The sequence below is a fragment of the Agelaius tricolor genome, unplaced genomic scaffold (assembly GCF_023055355.1).
Source record: "Agelaius tricolor isolate 1412-34295 unplaced genomic scaffold, bAgeTri1.0.p SCAF_64, whole genome shotgun sequence".
NCBI lineage: Eukaryota > Metazoa > Chordata > Aves > Passeriformes > Icteridae > Agelaius > Agelaius tricolor.
This window is the reverse complement of record NW_027269324.1, coordinates 222,341-240,699: the sequence shown is the minus strand read 5'-3', so window position 1 is coordinate 240,699 and position 18,359 is coordinate 222,341. Positions and strand designations below refer to the sequence as shown.

Genomic DNA, 18,359 nt, shown 5'->3' with positions numbered 1-18,359 from the left:
CCACCACTCTGACCAGCAGGGTGTCAGGTTATATCCTGAATCTGTCAGTTTAAGGCAGTGTTTCTGTATCATTGCCGTGACCTTCATTTTCTTATTAAATCGTAATTCTGGCTTAGACTCTCCCCCAGCTTTTCCTTCAATCCAGTATAAAATTTAGTGTGCTCATCCCTTGTTTTCCTCCCAAAGCAGGATTTCCCATCCTGAAACCTACACTAGATGAAGGAGGAGGCTGTGAGGAAGAGGAAGATGCCCCAGGAGCCCCAGGCAGGTGAGGAGGAAGTCAGTGCCCCTTTCCCCCTCTCTCCTGCTCCATCTCCCAGCCCAGCACAGCCCCTGGCTGCAGGACAACCCTGCTGCCAACCCCATCCTGCCAGGGATGCTCTGGGGGGATCTCCTTCCCCTTCCCTCTGGCATGGAGGCAAATCCCATCCTCTCCCTATCCTTCCTCCCCCAGAGAAGGAGCTGAGGATGGAGACCAGGGAGGAAAAATCTCCACGGCAGAACCTCATGGAAGAGGCTGTTTTGAGCAACTCTAGTGCACAGGAATCCAACAGGGAAGAAAAGCCACAGAGATCCCAGAGGAAGAGGGGCTGCAAAGCCAGCCCAGGGTGCTCTGAGGAGGAAAGACCCACCCTGAGCCAGGAAGGTGGACAGAGCTTCAGCCACAGCTCAGAGCTGGTGGTCCCTGAGCAGCTTCATGATGGGGAGAAGCCCTACAAGTGCTTGGAGTGTGGGAAGAGCTTCAGGAAGAGCAGCACCCTGACCAGCCACCAGATGATCCACACTGGGGAATGGGCCTAGGAGTGTGGGGAGTGTGGGAAGGGCTTCAGCTGCAGCTCTGCCCTCATCAGGCACCAACGCATCCACACTGGGGAGAGGCCCTACGAGTGTCCCCAGTGTCAGAATAGGTTTCAGACACGCTCCAATTACCTCTGCCACCAGCGCATTCATACAGAGGAGAGGCCCTTCCGCTGCCCTGAGTGCGGGAAGGGCTTCAAGCACAACTCCCACCTCATCCTCCACCGGTGCATCCACACTGGGGAGAGGCCCTACGAGTGCCCCACCTGTGGGAAGAGGTTGCAGACCAGCAAAATTCTCTGCCTGAATGAGCAGAGTCACACCCAGGAGAGGCCCTTCTGCTGCCCTGATTGTGGGAAGGGATTCAAGAAAAAATCCACCTTCATCATCCACCGGTGCATCCACACTGGGGAGATGCCCTACAAGTGTCCCACTTCATGGGAAGAGCTTCTCCATGAGCTCGAATTTGACCAGAAACCAATGGAGTCGCCAGTAAGGGAAGTTCTGCGAGTGCCCCAGCTGCAGGAAGAGCTTCATGCACCACTCCAGCTTCTTTCTCCATTGGAGGTCCCACGTTGGGAAGAGCCCTGGGGATCCATTTTCCCTGTAATCCATGCTGGGAAGACAGCTGTCAATTTTCCTGCCCCTCCCAATGACCTGATGTGGCATTGAAAAACATAAGGGTCTGGCCATGGCCCTGTCATTACATTCACTCCCACCTCAGGTCATTGCCAGGGGCAGGAAAGGGACTCTCCCTCTCTCTCTCTCTTTCTCTCTCTCCCTGAGGAGAAGGGTGTCCTTTCCAGGCAGGGGGAAATACATGGCCAGGAAGACCCAGTGAGCTGTGTTTTAGTTTTCCCTTAAAAAGTTTTATTTATCCCTTCTATTATCAATATTGTTTCTGTTCCTGTTTGTGCCTTATCTTGTTCCTGTTCCCAATAAATTGTTCTTATCCCAGCCCGGGATCTTTGCCTTTTGTGCTTTCCATGGGAGGTGGGAGGGCAGCGAGGGCAGCGCGGTTTTAGCGGGAGCAGGAAATTGGGGAATCCCATTCCTGAAGGCCAGCCCGTGGAAACCGAGCATCCCAGCTGGTGCCAGCCCTGGTGGCCATGGCAGCAGCCTTGGGAGCGGGTCCCTGGCTGGGGCTGTGGGAACCTCTTCCCTCTGGTGCCCAGGGACAGGAGTGGAGGGAACGGCTGCAGCCGAGTCGGGGCAGGCTCAGGTTGGATGTCAGGAAAAGGTTTTTGCCCAGAGGCTGCTGGGGCCCTGGCCAGGCTCCCCAGGGAAGGGTCCCAGCTCCAGGGCTCTCTGAGCTGCAGCAGCGTTTGGCCAGCGCTGCCAGGCCAGGCTGGCATTGTTGGGGTGTCCTGTGCAGGGCCAGCAGTTGGACTGGAGGATCCTGATGGGATCCACCCAGGGACTCCACCCTTTTCTACAGGAGCCCTGCTGCAACAGACCCACAGCTGACATTGCAGGAGGACTGCAGCCACAATTCCAATTGGATTGCTACCAACAGCCTGACCAACAGGGTGGCAGGTTGGGTTCTGGTTCTGTCAGTGCTGTTTTAGTTTACTGCATTGTTTATTTTCTCCTTTTATTTTCTTCCCCAATAAAGAACTGCTATTTCCTGCTCCCATATTTTTTGCCTGAGAGCCCCTTAATTTAAAATTTATAGCAATTTGGAGGTGGGGGGGGGGGGTTATATTCTCCAATTCAGGGGAGGCTCCTGCCTTCCTTAGCAGGCACCTGTCTTTCCAAAGCAAGACAGCAGGACAGAAGGCACTTTGATTTCTTTTGTCCCAAGTTTCTCCTGAGTTCATGACTTCAGATGAACTGGAATGGTCCCGACAGCACAAAAGCAGCCACAATGAGCACGATCAAACCCCCAGGTCACCATTAAATGCACTCAATCCACACCTTCCAGAGCCCAGCAGCAATTCCTCAATTCCTGCCTGTGCCCCCAGCTCTGGGTGAGCCTGAGGGGCATCGCTCTGGTGTGTGCGGGGCCGGCTCCTGCAGGACACAGCGCTGGGAGCTGCTCTGTGTCCCGCAGCTTCGGCATCTCAGGCGCCGCTCCACAGCGGCGGGGCTGTGCCACCACTGTTCCATGGCTGTAGCTCCTGTGCCACCACTGTTCCATGGCCGGAGCTCTTGTGCAACCACTGTTCCATGGCTGTAGCTCCTGTGCCACCACCGTTCCATGGCTGTAGTTCCTGTGCCACCACAGTTCCATGGCTGTAGCTCCTGTGCCACCACTGTTCCATGGCTGTAGCTCCTGTGCCACCACTGTTCCATGGCCCTAGCTCCTGTGCCACCACTGTTCCATGGCTGGAGCTCCTGTGCCACCACTGTTCCGCCTTTTCCATGCTCACTCCACTGCTGCTCCAAATCTGTGCTGTGCTGTTTCAGCACGGTTCCTCTGCTCCTGCACCACTGCTCCACTGCTGCTCCATCACTGCTCATCTCCCCCTGTTCCACTGCTGCTTCTCTGCTCCTCCCCTGCTCCCCTGGTGTTCCACGGCTGCTGCTTCTGTTTTAGTGCTGCTGCCACAGCTGCAGTGTCACAGAGAGGGGAACATTTGGGCACCACCACTGTGTTGTCACACAGACCGGGACAATGGGACTGCCACAGCTGTGGTGTCAACGAGAGGGGAGCGCTGGGGCTGCCACAGCTGTGGTGTCACAATGAGGGAAATGTTGGGGTGGCTGCTGCTGTAGTGTCATAGAAGGGAACACTGTGGCTGCCAGTGCTTTGTTGTCATAGAGAGGAGAACATTGGGGCTTCCACTGCCCCCAGTGATGTCAGAGAGAGGAGAACATTGGGGCTGCCATCCTTGTGAGCTCAAGACAGGGTAACCTTGGGGCTGCTACCCCTGGTTTCTCATGGAGAGGCTAATCTTGGGGCTGCCACCGCTGTGGTGTCATAAAGAAGTCAATGTTGGGACTGCCAATGCAGTGGTGTCACAGGAAGGGGAATGTGTTGGGAGTCACTGCTGGGGTATCACAGACAGGGGAGCATTTGGGGCTGCCACCCCTGTGGTGTCACAGAGAGGGGAATGTCGGGGCTGCCACTGTGGTGCTGTCATAGAGAGGAGAATGCTGGGGGTGCCACCTCTGTGGTGTCACAGAGAGGGGAATCTTTGTTCTGCCACTGTGTTGGTGTCATAAAGAGGGGAACACTGCGGGTGCCACCTCTGTGGTGTCACAGAGAGGGGGACGAGGACTGGCACAGCTGTGTTGTCACAGAGACAGGAACAGTGGGGCTGCAACCACTGTGGTGTCATAGAGAGGGGAACGTTGTGGCTTTCACCATTGTGGTGTCACAGAGAAGGAATTTAGGGCTGCCACAGCTGTGGTGTCACAGAGAGTGGAAGGTCAGGATTGCCTCCGATGTGGTGTCACAGAGAGGGGGACACTGGGGCAGCCATCACTGTGATGTCACAGAGAGGGGAATTTTAGGGCTGCCACCTCTGTTCTGTCACAGGGAGGGGAACAATGGAATTGCCACCCTTGTTGTGTGACAGACAGGGGAACGTTTGAATTGTCACTGCTATGGTGTCACAGAGAGGGGGACATGGTCCTGCCACAGCTGTAGTGTCACAGAGTGGGGACACTGTGGCTGCCACCCCTGTGGTGTCACAGACAGGGGAATGCTCGATCTTGAAGTGCTGTGGTATCATAGAGAGGGGAACGTTGGTGTTGCCACTGCTGTTGTGTCACAGACATGGGAACACTGCCAAACCTGCCCTGGTGCTGTGCCCACTCCAGTGCTGCTCCTCTGTGACACTGCAGGGCCTCCTGGGGACATTGCTCACACTCTGGAGACTCATGGGACTATAGGAGCCCTGTGACACTCCGGGGTCTTGTAGAATCCATGGAACCAAGAGGAGACTGTGAAACTCTGGGGCTTCATGGAACCATCCATTGTGATACCTCAGGGCCTCATGCTTCCCAGGAATCCTTGTGACTCTACAGGACTAAATGGAACCAAGGGGACATTGTGACACTGTGGAGTTCATGGAACTGAGGGGATGCTCTGACACTCAGGTGCCTGAAGATGCTCAGGAGCCGTTGTGACCCTGTGGCTTGTGGAACCAAAGGGACACTGTGACACTGTGGGGTCTCATGGAATCCAGAGGCCCTTGTGACTCAGTGAGGACAGTTGGAACCGAGGATCCATTGAGATATCTCAGGGCCTTGTGTTGTCCAGGGATCCTTGTGACATTGTGGGGCCTCATGGAACCAAAGGGAGCCTGGGACACTGTGTGATCTCAGGGAACCAAGGGGAATCAGAGACACTGTGGGGCCTCCTGGTTCTCAGTCACTTCTGACACTTGTGTCCATCTACAAAGCTGGGCAGCCTGAGCCTGTTGATCCAGAATATTCCCATCTCCATGGGAGGATGTTCCTGCCAGCTGTGGTGCTTTGTGTTCTCTCTGCTCTCTGGGGGAATTGCATCCTACAGGAGACCCCAACTACTCCAATAGCTGACACCACAGGGCCTGCTGTGGGGTGGGAGCAGAGGCATCTTTCACTCCATCATGTTGCTCAGAGACCATCCAAGCAGGAACATTTCCAAGGATGGAGCATTCACTGGCTCTCCACCAAGGCTAACGGTGAAAGCAGGGTGCTGGGGGAGGCAGCAGGGAGAGCAGAGGCTTTGCTGGGTGAGCGAGGGAAGAGAATGAGTGCAGAAGGCACAGCCCACCAGGAGGCCACCAGGCAGAGCCGTGGAGCCTCCCCAGGTGAGGGTGACCTGCCCGGGGAGTGCCCTGCTGCCCCCGGGACTGTGCTGCCACCCCCGGTGGAGGTGTTTGCCCAGCAGGATGTCCCTGGTCACCCGGGGCCGTGCCGCTGCCCAGGCGGGAGGGCGCTGCCAGCTGAGCGTGCCGTCCCTGGGGTCAATGGTGGAGGCGCCCCAAGCAGCCTGGCTGTGTTAAATGAGCACCCTGCAGCCCCTCTGTGCCCTGCCATGGCTGCCAAGACACCTGAAAGGACTGGCTGCTGTGCTGCTGTGCCCTCTGCTGCCCCTTGTTCTGCCCTGCTGGCAGAAACTGCCGCAACCGCCCAAGCCCAGCGCGGGTTGTCAATGGAGCGCGCTGCTGCTGATCCAGAGGGTGGAGAGACGTCATGCTGCAGAGCCACATTGAACAGGCACTCTGCCACTCTGCTGTGCCCTGCTGCCGCAGCTGGAACCCCAGAAGCAGCACTTGGTAGCAGCAGGGAGGCGCTTTGCCACTGCAGCCGCTGCAAGGCTCCCAGCCGCCACCACTGTGAGATGCCTTGCTCCTGCAGGACAGTGCCTGGCCATGGAGCGGGCTTTGCTGCCCCTCCACCAGGCCCTGCCACACCAGCTGAGATCTCAGAAGCGGTGCCCGGCCCCTGCGAGATTCCAGCTCCTCTGTGCCATGCTGCTGCCCCTGTAGCCATCTCTGCCTGCGCTGGAACCACCTCTCTGTGCTTTGCTGTGACTGAAAGCGCCCCTACAGCTGTGCCCAGCCACAGCGAGACAGTGCCCGGCCCCGGCGGGAGAGCGCCCTGGCACTGTGAGGGGGTGCCTGGCTGTGGAGCCATTCCTGGCTGCTATGGAGCTGCCCGTGCCTGTTGCCAAGCTGTACCTGGCTGCTGTGAGACTCCCAGCTGCTGTGGAACACCTGGCTACGATCAAGCCGTATCTGTCGCTCCATGCCCTGCTGTCAACTGCTGGGAAAAGGCGTTGCTGAGCAGTTCATGCAGGGGAGGGTCCCCGGCAGGGGTCCCTGGGCCAGTGCCCCACCTTGGCCAGCACCCAGCAGCCAGCTTAGAACTGGTGCAAACCAGGGGAATCTGACTGTTTAATTAAAACAAAGCATCCCAAAGGCCTGAGGTGGGTGATGATGCGATGGGATTGCTGCCCAGTGCTCTGAATGTCAAAGTGAAGAAATTCAGTGAAATGCAGGCAAAAGGCGGGAGTAACTATGACTCTCTTAAGGCAGTTTTTGAGAGTATAGTTACAAACTGGGCATTGCTGCAGTGATTGCACCTCCTCATGGTCCTGCTGGAAACCCTGTGTAATGGAACCCAGTTGATCTCTGCCCCAGCACAGAGGTGGTGGGGATGGCCAGTTCAACGTCCTCCTGTTGAAATGTCATCCTCCTGAAACAAACAGTAAGAGCTGGGTGGCTCTTTACCCAAGATCTGACTCCAGGATTTTAAAGTGGGCAAAAGATTGCTATGTCCTTGCTCTGTCCTTCTTATTCTACCTCTCCTAAACTTGTGGCAAATTTACTATCCGGAGCCACAAAATGGGGAACCATTTTAAAACAAAACCTCTAAAGATAACTAGGTGACCTGGTGTCCCAGGGTCTACAACTAGACACCTTCTCTCAATTTTGCAAGGTAAACCTGGTGTTTTTATTTTCTAAACACCAGCTAGACCTGTTGTCTAAAAACTGGGTAGACCTAGTGTTGAAATTTTACCATCGCACTCCCCCAGTATGTGAATTGGCTTCTTGGTGAACTTAGAGTTTTCTAGATTGGACTTGTTTATGAATAACTTTGAATGTGTTCATTTTCCCGCAAGCTGGGAGGGTTTGAGCAGGCTGCCTGAGATCTATGAACAGTTTGCACCACGGCCAAGTGTGGGACTGAAGATCTGCCTTCCGAGGAACTGTGAATCGTTTGTGCTTGACAACAGGTAGAGAAACAGCAATTGTGAGACTGAGGGCACACCAGAAACATCACCTGCTGAGCTGGAGAACGACACCAAGCCGGCGACATCCCCAGCTCAGACAGAGAACCACAGGGAATAGACACTGGAAGACATCCTTACTGTGACTGCTCCTGATAACAAATCCACCTTGTCCTTGCTGCGGTACCCGGGTGAACTGTGTGTTGGGCTTGATTGAACACCTGAGGGTAGCCCACGGGATAAGGAGGGTTTGGTTTCTGTGTGCTCAATGTGGAAAAGAGAAGAGTAATTCTCATGGTATTGTTTGTCACTTTGGTAAATGCAGGGGAGCAGAAGATATGGCTCCAGGCAGGGAGTGGATATATGAGGAATGCAGCAGAGACTTCAAGATGAAAATTGCTCTGGGACAACACAAAAGATTGGCACATTCATTGGTTAGAAATCAGGAGAGGGTTGCTATTTTCCACCCAAAAGAGACTTCCAACCCAAGAGCCCACAAAAAATGCTGGACTAAAGAGGAAGACCTACGGGTAAGATTGGAACAGCTAAACAAATCAGGGACAAAAGGAGATTGCTGCCCAGGAAACCAGCTGAGGATGTAGGTAAGGAACCTGACATGAGTCATCAAACCAGGAGAGCAGCTGGGGGCCTGCGAATGGACTTGGACAAAGATCTTGGGAGGTGTCAGATGCCTGGGAGAGCAGCTGCTGGAAGGAAAACAGATCCCAAGATGAGTCACCACCCTGATAAAGATAACAACAGCTGGGAAACAGCAAGTGACAGAGGGAGGGGGAGCTGCAGGCCCATTATCTCAGAACCTTCAGTGAATGGCTATCAGCTGGGACAATTCACACCTTCCTGTGGATATTCAAGCACTTAATAGATGATAAGGAGATGCAATCAACAATCAATCAGCACAGGAATGCTTTTGATGCCTTGAATGAATCAGCCAGATAAGAACAGCAACCCAAGATAAGAGAAAAATGGGGAGCCAGGAAAAAGGACCAATAAGACCTTTTCAAAAGTGGATGAAAAGAAGAACAGTTAAGAAAGGTCATTTTCTTTGCTTCTAAGACCTGTTCCATCTAGATAGGGGAAAACTTGCTAAAATTATCCTGAATGACAAAGAGTGTTTGTCCTGTGAAATCCCACCCATCGAACTTTATTCAGTTTTTAAAGCCTGATGGGAAACACCTGGAACATTTGATAGCCTTGGGAACTTCCAAATTGTGGGAGATTAGGGACTGGCCCCAAGATCTCACATTGTTTCGGGCAGACAGAAGCCCTCCCCTTTACCGTTACTCAGCCCCACGTGTTGTTGACCATTAACCCCTGTTATAAATGACCCTGCCTAACCGTTAATAAACGCCAGTTACCGCCCACCACATTGGTGTGTGCGTGTGCTTGGTCCGTGTGGCAGAGGCGCTGCCACCGAGCCGTCCTCGACCTGGGATGCCACGCCCTAAGCGGCGGCAACACCAAATTAATGGGAAAGCCAACATTAGTGCTTTCAGAGACTTAATTATGGCAAAAGAAATTGAGAAAAATGTGCAGGAGATGAGCAAAAACTCGGCTCCCAGTCCAGGATTACTCTAAGAGACATCAAGAAGATGGATCCAGAGTACTCCTGGAGCATGGAGATCTTCAGCTTATGGTTAACATCAGGAAAAATCCCAGACATGGGGAGGGGTTGCAGGACTGTTTTGATTCCTAAGTCAACCAAAGCAGGGCACCTAAAGGACATTAACAACTGGAGACCCATCCTGATCGGTTCCATCTTGCTAAGACTGTTCTCCAGGATTTTAACAGCCAAACTGACCAAGGCTTGCCCCCTCAACCCAAGGCAAAGAGGCTTTATAAGGGCAGTGGAATGCTCCGAAAACCTGAAACTCCTGCAAACTAGAATTCAGTCAGCAAAAGGAGAACACAAACCCCTGGCTGTTGTATTTGTGGACATGGCCAAGGCTTTTGACACCGCAAGCCAGCAGCACGTTCTACATGCCCTACAGGAAAGGGAGGTAGATCCCCACATCATCAATCTGGTGAGCAATACTGTGAAAAATGTTTTTGTGATTTGTGTCAATCAGCAATGGAATCAGCAAATGCTTTTATCTGCTGTGAGGAAAATGGATGCATTCTTTGGGATAGATACAAAGAAGGCTTATGAGACTTTCTATAGCCAAACAAAGCTTTGAACAAGGGGAAGTATGGTAAAGTAAAGAGATGAGGTAGCAAGATGACTGATGCTTAGAATAAAATAGAGGAAGTTGTGGTGAAGCTAAGGGGACTGCACTGCGACTAAATGCTTATGTGTAATAAAAAGCTTAACAAAATCATGTAGCAGACAGCGGTGAAGGGGCCTCGCTCCAGACAAGCACAAGAAGGACAGGAAGCCAACAACCACCTGGAAAGATGATGAAATTGCTTATTCCAGCTGATTGATATTTACTCATGTCTACTAAACAAGCACACTGGAAACTGCTTTTTTATGCTTAAAAACAGTATATATATACTTTACTGAATTTATAAGTGCTGTGTGCCGTGAGTGGAGCGGTGACTCCCCGGCCAACCAGCGCTGCTTGCTCGCCTTCTTTAAAATCAAAGATATAGAAATAAAATTCACATTGACTATTGAAATTTTATGTATTAGTATGATCCTTGTCACATGGCAGCACTCCCAGTATGGTCCCAGAATAATCCCAGTTACTTTCAAGCACTCCCAGGATGGTCCCAGTTGCCTCCAGCTAGATCAACCCAGTCAGTCCCAGTATGATGCCATTTGCTCCCAGTGTGCTCCCAGTTGCTCCCAGTCACCCCCAGTCCAGGGAGGATGTGCATGGTGTGTTCCAAATCACTCTCAGACACTGCCAGGGTTAATCCAGTCAGTCCCAGTATGATCCAGTGATGACCCCGGTGTGGTCCCAGTTGCTGCCTGTAGGAACCACTTGTGCCCCACATGGTTCCAGTTGCTGCCTTTCACCCTGACTTTTGTTCCAGTGTTTCCCAGTCTTTCCCAGTGTATCCCAGTTCCTTCCAGCATATTCCCAGTCACTGCCAGCATGATCCCAGTAGAAGCCCAGTTGTTTCCAATGACCCCCAGCATGCACCCAGTCACTCCCAGTTCCCCCACATGCTCCTGGCATGATCCCAGTTGCACACAGCTGCTCCTGCTCACCCAGAGCATGATCCCACTTGCTCCCAGTATATCCCATTTGCCTCCAACAGGGTCACAATTGCACCCGGCAGGCTCCTACTCAGTTCCAGTATGATCCTTGTATGATGTGAGTACAAATGCAGTGCAATCCCAGTCACTGCCCATTTGATTCCAGTATGATCCCAGTACAGCCCAGTCCCTCCCACTGAAGCCACTCCTGGGATCTCCCAGCCCTCTCTGCATTCACCCCTTCCGGATCTCCTGGGAGGAACCCCAAGAGCTGGAAGTCTGCAGCCAGGGTCCCCAGCAAGGCCCAGTTTGGATGAAGAAGGAGAGCAAGAAGGGAGGGAAGTAAGAGAAGGAGGTTGGCTTAGGAAGGAAAAGGAGGAGGAGGGAGGGAAAATGAGGAGTGGGAGGAAGAGGAGGGACAAAGGAGGATCAGGGAAAGGAGAAGGAACCATGATGTTGAGCACTCCCTGAATTCACAGGCTGTGGGATCATCACCCATCTGTTAGAACTGGAGCATTTATCTTCTGTTAATTGGGCAGTTTTCTTTATCTCTTCCACAACCAATCCATCCTCTGGGAAATATCTTCTCTTAATGGGCCATTGAGTGTCACTGCATGACTGATAAAAACCACATCATCCCATTGTGAGATGCTCCGCCCAGGGGGAGGAGCCAAGCATTCGTACCTGGATATAACCGCATCCTTGGGACACCACATCAGCCTCTTCCCACTGGATTCTCAGAGAAGCAGCTTTCTTCTCCACAGGATTCCCAGAGGAAGACCAGGCCCAACACCACCACCACTGGACCTTCAGAGGAAAACTCCACCCTTCTACAGGATCCTAACAGAACCACATCTGTCACTGCAGGAGCTCTGCAGCCACCATTTCATAGGACTGCTACCAGCAGCCTGACCCGCAGGGTGTCACGTCGTATTCTGATCTGGTGAGTGGGGTTTTTTTGTAAAACGGCATTTGTATTTTTAAGATTTTCCTAGTTCAATAACTGTTATTCCTATTCCCATACTTTTGCCTGAGATACCCTTAATTTCAAAATTCTACTAATTTGGAGGGAGAGGGTATACATTTTCCATTTCAAGGCAGGCTCTTGCCTTCCTTAGCAGACACCTGTCTGTTCAAACTGAGACAATGTCCCAGGACACCCGGGCAGGTGAGGAAGAAGTCAGTGCCCCTTTCCCCCTCTCTCCTGCTCCATCTCCCAGCCCAGCACAGCCCCCGGCTGCAGGACAGCCCCTCTGCCAATGCCGTCCTGCCAGGAAATCAGTGGGGGGATCTCCTTCCCCTTCCCTGTGGCACAGAGGCAAATCCCATCCTGACCTTGTCCTTCATCCTCCAAACAAGAAGCTGAGGATGGAGACCAGGGAGGACAAATCCCCACAGCAGAACCTCATGGAAGAGGCCATTTTGAGCAGCTCTACTATGCAGGAATCCAATGGGGAGGAAAGGTCCCAGAGGTCCCTCAGGAGGAGGGGCACCAAACTCAGCCCAGGGTCCTCTGAGGACGAAAGACCCACCCTGAGCCAGGAAGGTGGGCAGAGCTTCAGCCAGAGATCAGAGCTGGTGGTGCATGAGCAGCTTCACAAGGGGGAGAAGCCCTACAAGTGCTTGGAGTGTGGGAAGAGCTTCAGCCGGAGCAACACCCTGATCCACCACCAGATGATCCACACTGGGGAATGGGGCTATGAGTGTGGGGAGTGTGGGAAGGGCTTCAGCTGCAGCTTTGACCTGAGTGTCCACCAGATGATCCACACTGGGGAGAGGCCCTATGAGTGTCCTGAGTGTCAGAAGAGGTTTCAGACCAGCTCCAATCTTCTGCTGCACCAGCGGATTCACACAGAGGAGAGGCCCTTCCGCTGCCCCGACTGCCAGAAGGGCTTCAAGCACAACTCCCACCTCATCAGCCATCAGCGCATCCACACTGGGGAGAGGCCCTATGAGTGTCCTGAGTGTGGGAAGAGGTTTCGGACCAGCTCCCAGCTCCTTGTGCATGAGCGGATTCACACCCAGGAGAGGCCCTTCCGCTGCCCCGACTGCGGGAAGGGCTTCAAGCAAAACTCCCACCTCATCACCCACCGGTACATCCACACCAGGGAGAAACCCTACGAGTGTGGGGAATGTGGGATGAGCTTCAGCCGTAACTCTCACTTGACCAGACACCAACGGAAGCACCAGTGAGGGAAGCCCTGCAAATGCCCCAACTGCAGGAAGAGCTTTGTGCACTGCTCCAGCATCATCCCCCATTGGAGGTCCCACGTTGGAAAGAGCCCTGGTTATCTACGTTCCCTGTGATCCATGCTGGGAAGACACCTGTCCCTTTTCCTGCCCCTGCCAATGACATGATGTGGGTCCAAGGTTATGAGGGTCTGGCCATGGCTGTGTCATTACATTCACTCCTACTTCAGGTCATTGCCAGGGGCAGGAAAGAGACTCTCTCTGTCTGCCGTGAGGAGAAGGGCATCCTTTCCAGGCAGGAGGATATACATGGCTGGGAAGAGACAGTCAATGGTGTTGTAGTTTTCCCCGCAAAAAGTTTTTCTTATCCCTTCTGTTATCCATGTTGTTGTTGTTCCTGTTTGTTCCATATCTGGTTGCTGTTCCCAATACATTGTTCTTATCCCAGCCCGGGATCTTTGCCTTTTGTGCTTTCCATGGGAGGTGGGAGGGCAGCGAGCGGCAGCACGGTTTTAGCGGGAGCAGGAAATTGGGGAATCCCATTCCTAAACCCCAGCCCATGGAAACCGAGCATCCCAGCTGGTGCCAGCCCTGGTGGCTGTGGCAGTAGCCTTGGGAGCGGGTCCCTGGCTGGGGCTGTGGGAACCTCTTCCCTCTGGTGCCCAGGGACAGGAGTGGAGGGAATGGCTGCAGCTGAGTCGGGGCAGGCTCAGGTTGGATGTCAGGAAAAGGTTTTTGCCCAGAGGCTGCTGGGGCCCTGGCCAGGCTCCCCAGGGAAGGGTCCCAGCTCCAGGGCTCTCTGAGCTGCAGCAGTGTTTGGCCAGCACTGCCAGGCCAGGCTGGCATTGTTGGGGTGTCCTGTGCAGGGCCAGCAGTTGGACTGGAGGATCCTGATGGGTCCCTCCCAGCTCAGCCAATTCTGTGGCTCTGGGATCCCATGAGCCTGGGGATGGGACTGGAAATGGTTTCCATGGCAACAGAACTCTGGCTGCAGGCCTGAGCTGGTGTCCATGGCAACCACCCCTGGGATGGGGTCTCCATGGAGCTGCCAAGGGACTGACCATAGACACAGGGGGGTGGGGATGGTTACCATGGAAACTGACCATAGCAATGGATTCTAGTGATGGCTGCCTGCTAAGGCTCCGAGTTGCCACAGGCATTCAGAGGGGTTCCATGGGGACATTCCAAGCGTTTCCAGCCTCTTTAAGAGCTGGAATGTCACACACAGAGACAGGGGCTCCATGGAGACCTCCCAGTGATTTCTGGGGATGGAAAAGAGCCCTGTGGTCAGAGGCAGTCACAGCCATTCCATGGTGACATCCCAGGGCGCCTTGGGCTGCAAAGGCACCGATCTGTCACAGGCACTCACGGGGGCTCCACGGTGACATCCCAGGAGTCCCCAGGCTGCCAAAGAGCCGGGATGGCCCAGACACTCACAGGGGTTCCTGTCATGGCCACAGTGGGAGCTTCAGGCAAAAGCTTTGTTTCTTTCTTGGAGAAACTCCTGCTGAGTCATGAGGTAGAGAAATGACACCCAGCAGCCACCACAGAACCACAAAACCCCTGCAGGACTCCATAACTTCTAAAATTCCTTCTCAGAAAGGAGACTGGGAACAGCTGGATCCAATGCTTGCCCCAGACTTTGTCAAAGGTACAAGAGATTGGACAGGTGGAATTGAACTTTAATGCAATTTGTCCAGCAGGATTAATGACAGAATACCAGATAGATTTCTAGAAATACAGCTCTGTTTATTCTGATCATGATTGGACAGAAAGATCTTGATCAGAGTTATTTACTCCACAGCAAAGGAGCTCAAACCATTAGAATCTTCTGCTCTAGGAAGCAATTTTGAAGTCAGCAGGGCCTTGCTGGAGTTGTTGGAGCCCATTGCAGGCAGAGCCTCCTGCTCCAGCAGGAACTGCCTTTCCTGTGCCATCAGCAGGGCAGGTCCTGCTGCAGGAAAAGCCCCAGGCCAGCCCCAGCACAGGGAAGGCCTCGGGCACAAGGGCAGAGTGCCGTGCTGGGAGCTGTGCCAGGGAGAGCCTGAGGCACCAAAGGCACCTTGGCAGCAGCAGCTGCTTGCAGCCCATGGCCAGAAGCCTCCCTTGGCGGCCCGGCCTGGTGGCCACCACTGCAGAGCTGCTGCCTCAGGGCTCCTTTCTGGCTGGGCTCTGAAAAGCCACTTGTGCTCCAGGAGCCTGACTGGGAAGCCATTGGCCCCAGCACCTTGGGGACAAGATATCAATGACAAAACTCTTCATGCCAGCAGAGACAAGGCAGGGGCAGGAGAAAGGGCACAGCCAGGCCCAGGGACAGGGCTTCCATGGTGATGGCTGTGAGGTCACTGCCCCTGCAGCAGCCTGGCTGCCCTCAGCAGACATTCTGGCCAGAAGCCTTGTGAGGGCACCCAGCACAGCAGAGAACCCACACAACAGGAATTCCATCCTTGGGAAGGGCAGGGTGTTTCACTGGGTCAGGTTGCACAAAGCTCCTGCTCCTGGGCAATTCCTAGGATGGCACATCCACTTCTCTGGCAAAACAGTTGCAGTTTTGTTGCACTCTCATCATTGTAAAATATTTCCTCCTTCTAACAAATGTAACTCCAGCCTCATTCACTTTAGAGTTATTGACCCTTGCTCTGCCACTGCAAAATTGCAAGAAAATACCTTTGGCAGTTATTTTTCCATTTTCACAGACATTGGAGAGGACCCAAACATCTTCCAAGATGGGGTTTGGAGGCCTCATCTCATAACCCGCAGGTAGAGGCTGCAGGTTCTGGGCTCAGTGGGGTGGAGACTGAGGACAGAACAGGAGTAGCCTGGCAGGGGCTGAAGGGTGGTTTCAGAGAGGCTGGAGCTTTTCTTCCTAGAGGATATAAGCATGAGAAGGAAATAATGGCAGCAAGGGCGCCTGGGGAGGCCCAGACCGGGCAGCAGCAGAAAGGAATTTCCCTGGCAGGGCAGGGCTGTGGTGGAGCACGTCCCCCAGCAGGAGCCTGGAGCAGCCCAAGGCTTTGTGTGGGCAGGCAGAGGCAGGCAGGAGGCAGAGCTGTCAGCAAAGGAAGGGCCCAGCCAGGTGGGGCAGCCGGGGGATGCCGACAGCCTGCAGGGACAGAGGCGCAGGGCAGGGACACCGTAGGAAAGCCTGGGCTGCACAGGGCACAGGCATGGGCAGCAGCTGCAAGACAGCCCTGCCAGAGCCAACTCCTGCAGCACTTTGGCCATGGCTGCTGGCCCTGGGCCTGAGGCCAGCAGGGGACAAGTGACCCTTGCAGGCCTGGCGCCTCATGGCCTCCTTGTCCCTGCTCAGCAGCCTGGCAGGGGCCGCCCCATGCTCCTGCCCTTGGCATTGCACATCCCCACATCCCAGTGCCCCAGCAAGAGCCCTGAGCAATGAGGGAGGGACAGGACCTGCCTGGCCAGGGGCTGGGGCTCAGGCCTTGGCCCTTTGCATTCCTGAAACACATCCAGCTTTGCTCAGCACCAGAGACGCGTTTCCCTTGCTTGTCCCCAGCTGTCATCAGTGCTTCCAGTGTTCTGCTCTAACTGGAACTTGGGGACATTTTCACATGAATTGTGTCCCTCAGTGGTACCCATTAAAAGTTAATGAAACTTCGGACTTTGAACGTGAGTTTGAGTTCTCCAGAAGTTTATTGAGTGTAATCTGAGGGACTGAGTCTGATGCAAACAGCACCAAAGCCTCAAGAGGGTCATTGAAGTCCTTGTGCTGAGTCTGTGCTGCTGAGCTGGGCTGGGCTGCTGGCCCAGAGTGTCCTAGGTTAGAATAGAAAAATGTCTTCTATTCCCATCCTCAAGAGCTGCTGAAACCAGGAGGGACATTGTTTTTTCCGTATCTCCTGTTAATGGGCCCATCAATGTCTTGCCTCATGACTCAGAGATAACTCCCTCTAGGAGCCATTTCTGTTTATCGGGTAATCAAGGACCCACCCCACGAGTCAGAACGATTTCAGCCCATTTTGTGATTTCCTGCCCAGGCGGAGGAGCTCAGCATCCCCACCTGGATACAATCTGGGCTTTGGGACAGAGCAGTCAGTCTTCCCACTGGATTGCCCGAGGAATAGCTGCCCTTACCCACTGGTTTCCAGAGGACAAGAGCTACCAGATTGTTTCTACAGGATCACCACTTCAACAAGACCATTTCATCTGGACTGCTACCACCCCCCTAACTAGAAGGGTGTCAGGTTGTATTCTGACTCCGTCACTGATTTTTCTTTTGTATTATTGCATGTGTATGGTTTTATCCCTTTTCCTGATAAATTGTATTTCTCACTTGGAATCTTTTACTGGTTTTGCTTTGAAACCAGAACACAGAGGCAGCTCCTGGCAAGGGCAGCAGAGCTGCAGAGAGACAGCTCTGGCCAGGAGCAGCTCCTGTGCACAGCCCAGCAGGGCTGGGGCACTGCCAGGGCCCCTCAGGGACACCAGCAGGGCACAGACTGAGCTCCCAGGGGCTCAGCACTGGCAGGGGCTGTGGCATGGCCCAGAGGGGGCTGTGTCACAGCAGCACCTCTGTGGCTGTGTCATAGAGGCACAGAGCAGCTGGGATGTCAGCAAGGGGCTGTGTGACAGCACAGAGTGGGCTGTGTGAGGTCACAGCTTTGGCTATGACATCACAGAGCTTGTGGTTTGAGGTCATAAAGCAGCTACAGCATCATAGAGGGGACTGTGTGACATCACAGAGCAGGCTGTGACATCATGGCATGGCTGTACGGCACCATGGAGCCGGCTGTGAGGTCAAAGTGTGTGCTGTGACATTACAGAGTGGGTGTAAGACATCACAGAGAGGGTTGTGTGACATCACTGAGGGGGTTGTGACATCGCAGAGGTGGCTGTGGCATGATAGGGTAGGGTGTGAGGCCATAGAGCAGACCCTATGATCATGGAGGGTGGCTCTATGACATCAGAGAGTGGGTTGAGACATCACTGGGTGTCTGAGTAACATCACAGAACAGGCTGTGACATCATGAAGTGACTTTGTGACATCACAGTGTCTTCTGTGATGTCACTGCACAGCTGTATGACACCACACAGTGATATGCCAGCCTTGGGACTGTGACATCACAGGGGGCTGTGTTACATCACAGAGGGCTGTGTGACATCACAGGGGCTGTGTGACATCACAGGGGCTGTGTGAGGTCACTGGGGAGGTCACTCTGCCCCGGCCCCCCTCACAGTCCCCCCAGAGCAGTCCAACCCTGCTCGTGCACAGCGGGGTCCCCTGTCCCCCCGGGTCCCCCCGGCCCCAGCGCCGCAGCCTCCCCCAGAGGATGTTCCACGAGATCGACCCCAGAGCCTGACAAGGGGACGGGGGGCCGGGGCCCTGGGGGTGGCACAGGGGGACAGGGACCCCCCGGCAGCGTTCCCATGTCCCCCAGGGCCAGAGCCTGGGCCAGGGCTCCTTCACCCTGGTACCAACAAGGCCTTGAGAGCGCTGAAAAAATCCCCAGCAAGGGATCAGCAAAAACCAGATTGAATATTAAGGGACAGCAGCACAAAGTTCCTTGGCAAGAGTCACTC

The 18,359-nt window shown here is 54.1% G+C and overlaps 1 protein-coding gene across 1 annotated transcript in view; it reads left to right on the top strand.

Annotated features, from left to right (window-relative positions):
- Positions 1–18,359, top strand: part of LOC139605317 (uncharacterized) — an 850,331-nt gene that overhangs the window by 762,588 nt on the left and 69,384 nt on the right. The window contains 2 exon segments of the mRNA XM_071456679.1: positions 741–1,076; positions 12,272–12,765. Of these exon segments, the coding sequence (XP_071312780.1) occupies positions 741–1,076; positions 12,272–12,765 (830 nt within the window).